The sequence below is a fragment of the Hipposideros armiger genome, unplaced genomic scaffold, assembly GCF_001890085.2.
Source record: "Hipposideros armiger isolate ML-2016 unplaced genomic scaffold, ASM189008v1 scaffold_857, whole genome shotgun sequence".
Taxonomy (NCBI): domain Eukaryota; kingdom Metazoa; phylum Chordata; class Mammalia; order Chiroptera; family Hipposideridae; genus Hipposideros; species Hipposideros armiger.
In genome coordinates, this window is record NW_017732207.1 from 238,366 (window position 1) to 243,675 (window position 5,310).

General features: G+C 35.8%; 1 protein-coding gene across 1 annotated transcript in view; it reads left to right on the forward strand.

The window, feature by feature from the left end:
* Positions 1-520, forward strand: part of MRPL1 (mitochondrial ribosomal protein L1) — a 47,374-nt gene extending 46,854 nt beyond the window's left edge. The window contains exon 8 of the mRNA XM_019629461.1: positions 404-520. Coding sequence (XP_019485006.1) covers positions 404-505 — 102 coding nt within the window. The 3' untranslated portion in view covers positions 506-520. The remainder of the gene's footprint in view (positions 1-403) is intronic.
* Positions 521-5,310: the final 4,790 nt, after the last annotated feature.

Sequence of the window (5,310 nt, forward strand, 5' to 3'; positions counted from 1 at the left end):
TTTTCCTTATATTTCTGAGTCTATTTCTGTTTGTTTTTTCACTTATTCTGTTGTTTGGATTCCACATGTAAACCCTCGTGCACTGTTGGTGGGATTGCAGATTGGTACAGCCACTATGGAAAACAGTATGGAAGTATCTCAAAAAATTGAAAATGGAACTACCATATGATCCAGCAATTCCACTCTTGGGTATCTATCCAGAGCAATCCAAAACACTAATTCGAAAGAAATAGATGCACCCCTGTTTATTGCAGAGCTATTCACTGTAGTTCCTCTTAATAGATAATTTGCATTAGTTGAATATTTGAAGAACACTGTCTAGAATAAATACTGATACAGTTACCAACATTTTTATTACCTTCTCACTTTTACATCATTAATGTTATATATCCTTTTCTTTCAGCTGGATATGTCAAGTGACCAGATAGCTGCCAATCTGCAAGCAGTTATCAGTGAAGTTTGTAGGCACAGACCGCTGAATTTGGGTAAGTGGTTTGCTGGCTAGACTTCCCAATAGCCCTGTGGTACTTTAAAAATGTAAAATATTAAGAAAACAATCGAGTTAATGTGCAGCTACAATAGCAACAGTATTTCCAGGGATTAAATAAATAAAATTTAATTCTCTAATGGATTTCTAATTACCTTATTAACAAGTGTAGTTGTTTAGAGAGGAGACCTCATTAATGTTAATAAGAGAATACTCTACATCTTGAAACCTTTGTAAATTCCCACATTTATTTCTATCATTAAATATAATAAAGTTTGGGGGCATCCCAGTCGGGACCCCCTCCATTTTGAGAGCTGTAACTTTCTGCTCTAATAAAACTATCCTCTGCTACAAATTTTAAATATATATATATATATATATATATATATATATATATATATATATATATATATATANAAAAAGTCAGTGACAAGTATGATAGCTTTTATAGAATTCCGTTTTTATCCACATGCTGGGAGAAGAAATTGAATGGATCTGAAAGATAATTCCTTGTGACTTTCATTAGTGTTACTGCTAAACAATAATAACATTCACTAATATAGTATTTACAGTAAATAATAAGACATCTATTAGACCCTATTATAAATGATTAAATATATTAAATATAAACAAAAGCATTTTTCCCAACAGCTTTATCATAAGCACTGATGAAAGCTGCTTGTGCCAAAGAGCACCCTTTTTCTCCCATTTAGATTTTGGTAGATATTAATTTGTTAAAGTGATGTAAAGCATAACTTGTACCACAACTTGTCTTTGTGTGCATTTTCATATGTTTAGAGACAAATAATGTATTCTAATACAGGAGTTGGCAAATAATGGCTGTATGGTCTGTTTGTACCTGTGAACTTAGAATAGTCTTTTAAAGGGTTGCATAAAAAAAGAATATGCATGTGTGGCCCTCAAAGCCTAAAATATTTACTCTCTGGTCCTTTACAGTGAAAGTTTACCAACCCTAAAATATAAACGCATAATATATAAGCTCGGGAAGTTCCAGTTCCAGGTGAGAGGGTGGAATCACATGACATCCCGTGTCTCCCACGAATGCAACTATTACGAAACCTGGACCAGATGAATGGAGCAGCTATTTGAAGCTTCTGAAAAGTAAATAATGGCAGGCAAATTAGGAAAGACCAGAATTTGAAGTCCCACCAAACTGGGGGTGTTTGCCATTCATTTCTTCCCCTTGTGTTGTCACAGGGCCTGGTTTCCACATAGCCTGAAACCAGGAAGTAGACATGGAGGAAGGCAGAGAGAGCTCTCCACGCAGCCCTCTACTCCTGGCTTGAGAAGTAGACGTGGTGGCTCCTAGCAGAGGAGGGCACTGGGACTTAAACTTTGAGGAAGGGGAGACTTCCTTTCTGAGGAGGGGGTCAGTCGTCACAAGAGGGTAGAGCATGCTGCCTGTGCTCTTTCCCTTTTTGTCCTCCTGCCGGGTGGCTCCCACTGCAGGAACAGTTGCAGAAAGTAAGTGGCAAAACGGGGTAAATAAAGCCCCAGCTTTCTGGGCAGAGTGCCAAAAGGGCTCTAGAACCCCAGGGAACCAGAAAGTACTGGGGAAATCAAGGAGGAGGGCGGGGAACTTGGGAAAGGGACCTCATAAAATCATGTATGCCTTGGGAGATGTGAGTGATAATAGCTCTGTAATGTTTAGAATGGAGTTTGACTAAGAGTAAGACCCAGTAAACAATTGCTTAATCGGTCAATTATTATTTTCCTTAAGATTGTATAGGAGACATACAGATTACCTTCCTTTTCTTGGTTTAGACTGTTAGGAGTCATGGGGATTAAGAGTATTGGCCCATTTGCAGAAACCATATGCCAGGCCACTCTTTACATAATCTTAGAACATTGCACTTGGAAGGGATTTTGGAGGTCAGATGTTCTAACAAATGCTTATCCAAGGTAGCAATCCTCTCTGCAGTTTCCATTTAGAGATGATCAGTCATCTAGAGTCTGTCAGTACATTTACAGTGACAGAAGCTGGCCACTTTAGGAAGAGTGTATGATTGTTTGACAATCATGTCTATTTCATTTTTTTTTAGCTCTATCTAAAATTTTTAAAAATTAAGTTGAATCCTTTTTTCACACTGTAGTCCATAGTCCTCCGAAATATTTGAACAGACTTCTATACTGGTGGTTCTCAAAGTGTGCCCCTGGGACCTCTCTTAACTGACACACTTTCCACGAGAGCCATTCTTCTACCCTTTCTTTTAATGGGAGAATCCACGTCGTGTAGACTACATTTTCTGTGTGCCCGTGTGTATTTTTCTGGAGCGAGGTTTGATAACCTGAAAAAGATTTAAGAATCACTGCCTGAGACACACTCATGACTACAATTTGCCCTGCATACATCTGCTTCTCAAAGAGACAAAAAATGGTTAAGAACCACTGTGTTTTAGTTTTACAGTAATGGTAGAAAGTGATTGAAGACAAAGGCTAGGAATTGCATGGGAAGAGGAGAATCTGAGAGTTAAAGCAGAGAGATACATTGAGTTCACCTGTGTGCACCGAGCCACATCCTGGCATCTGGGTAAGCATTCCATCTAGTCTGCCTAGGGAATTATGTCTGACAAAATAAGGGATGGTAAGCAGAAGGTAGGATTCAGTATAGCAGCCTTTTGAAAACATCTGTGCTACACAATGAGGAATAGCTATTTTGTTCTGCAGTAGACAGTCACTCCAGTTAAACATAGATAGTATTGTGACTATTGTACAGAAGGTGCCAAAAAATGTATACACATTTTAAGAAAGGAAGGAACTATATTAAAATTGTAATGCTCAATATATACTGATAACAAAAGATGAATACAAATTGTGTATACATTTTTTTGGCACCCCTGGTATATTTCAAATATACATGTTATATACACACACAAATATGGTGCTTAACATAGTTTGATATCCCCTTCAAGGTCACCCCATCCTTGTTTTTTTGTTTTTGTCACTGTTATACCAAATCTTATGCTTGGCTCTTGACAATGTAACATAATATTGTCTCCTCAAAATGGTGATCCTTGACTTTGTAAGAGCACAGAATGTTCTTGCATGGGAAAGCACTGTTAGAAGTGCAGAGTCACTGAGATGTCGGTAGGAAAATGTGCAAATATTGCTTTCATGAGTGTCTCTAGATCATTATCAGTCCCCCAAATTTCTCATGCATGCGTACATTTTGTTTTTGTGCATAGCTATCTTCACATCAATAGCCAATTAATTAATCACAGTTATGCCAATAAAATATATAACTTTTTTGTAATTTTGCACAATATCTAAATGAAACTAAAATGAAGTATTATGGCTATAAATATATTTTAAAATTGAATAGAAGACATAGTACTCATAATAAAGATTAACAGTGATAAAATTTGGATAAAAGTGTACATTATGTTTTAAAACATTTTTATATGTTTGAAAACTTAAGCAAAATTATTAAAGTTATCCTAATAATGGAAGTTGCAGGGGAAGTAATTGTTTTCCATTTCTAAAGCTATTTTATTTTAGCTTACTGTAGGAATGGCAATATAAGTGCACGAAGTATGCAGTAGTTATAACAATCTGGCAAGTTTAGTATGTATAGTATAACAGTATAGATCAAACTATTTAAAAAGGTATGTTGGACATCTTTTTCTTTTATCTCTTACTATTCCAAATTTAAGGTAGACATAGATCTTTAACAAATGGTAAAGGAACTTATTAGATCTGTAGTGATTATTGTGATTGATAGAAAGGACAATTTGAGATAAAGTGGAGAATTAAGAAGGAAATGAAAGGAGACAGGAGTACACATGTTGATACAGTTGCCTTTTTTTTTTTTAACATAGCAAATGTAAGGTGCCTTGCCTGCCTGTGTACTGCTTACTTCAATGTAAAGTCATTAAGGTCGGAGGACACAGCAAGATGAACTAAGCATTGCTTGATTTTCTTTCCTCCCAGAACTCCCACTTATGGATTGGCATAAAGTGAAAATTCCTTCAGTAATGTCCAAACCTCCTCATTTAGGGTTTGGTTCTGCATCATGCCAAGAGTGTGTCGAGTAAATGTTGTCAGATGATGATGACAATAATTTTTTTCAGGAGGCATTTTCTTTATGCTCACTTGGCACATTTCTCACAATGGTCTCAGAGTCATTGGAAAATAGAACTCTTGTTTAAACTTGAACTCTTAACTGTGATTTCTGCTGGTTATGCTATAATTTTTATATGAATTATAATAAGTTGATTCAGTTGGCAAAATTCTCCAAACATTGGAATGTGATATCTGGTTTTAACTGGTATATTTAAGAAGAATAACATGCATTGAATTTGAATTATAAACACAAGAACTTTCCAAAGGTGTGAGCTGGGTTCAGGAGTTTTATGAATAGGTCTCATTCACTATATTTACCTACTGTAGTTTTTGCTAAATAAAAGAATAATTGTTATTGCGTGGAGTGTTAGTATAGCATCCTGAAAGTGGCTGTGTTAGATATGTGTTGTATGAATGTGTGTAGTCAAGTATTAATAGTTTTATTTTGGATTTGTGAAAGCATTAATTTCTGAACATGTTCTTAGTTTCCTTTAAAAGTAAATCAACAAATAACTTCAAGAGAAAATATCACTACTTCCTTAGGGGTGGGGATGAGGAGGGTGGTGTATTTTGCCCAAGGTTATGCTTTGGGGAAATTACTTGGAAATCAAGGAATCTCGGGGGGAACAACTCCAAAACACTTTGCTGTAAGGTAATAATTAAGTCTTGACATGTAAAGATGTGTAAATGTAGCATACTAAAAGAAGAGTTATAGAATGTTTTTCTTTGACAGTAACATC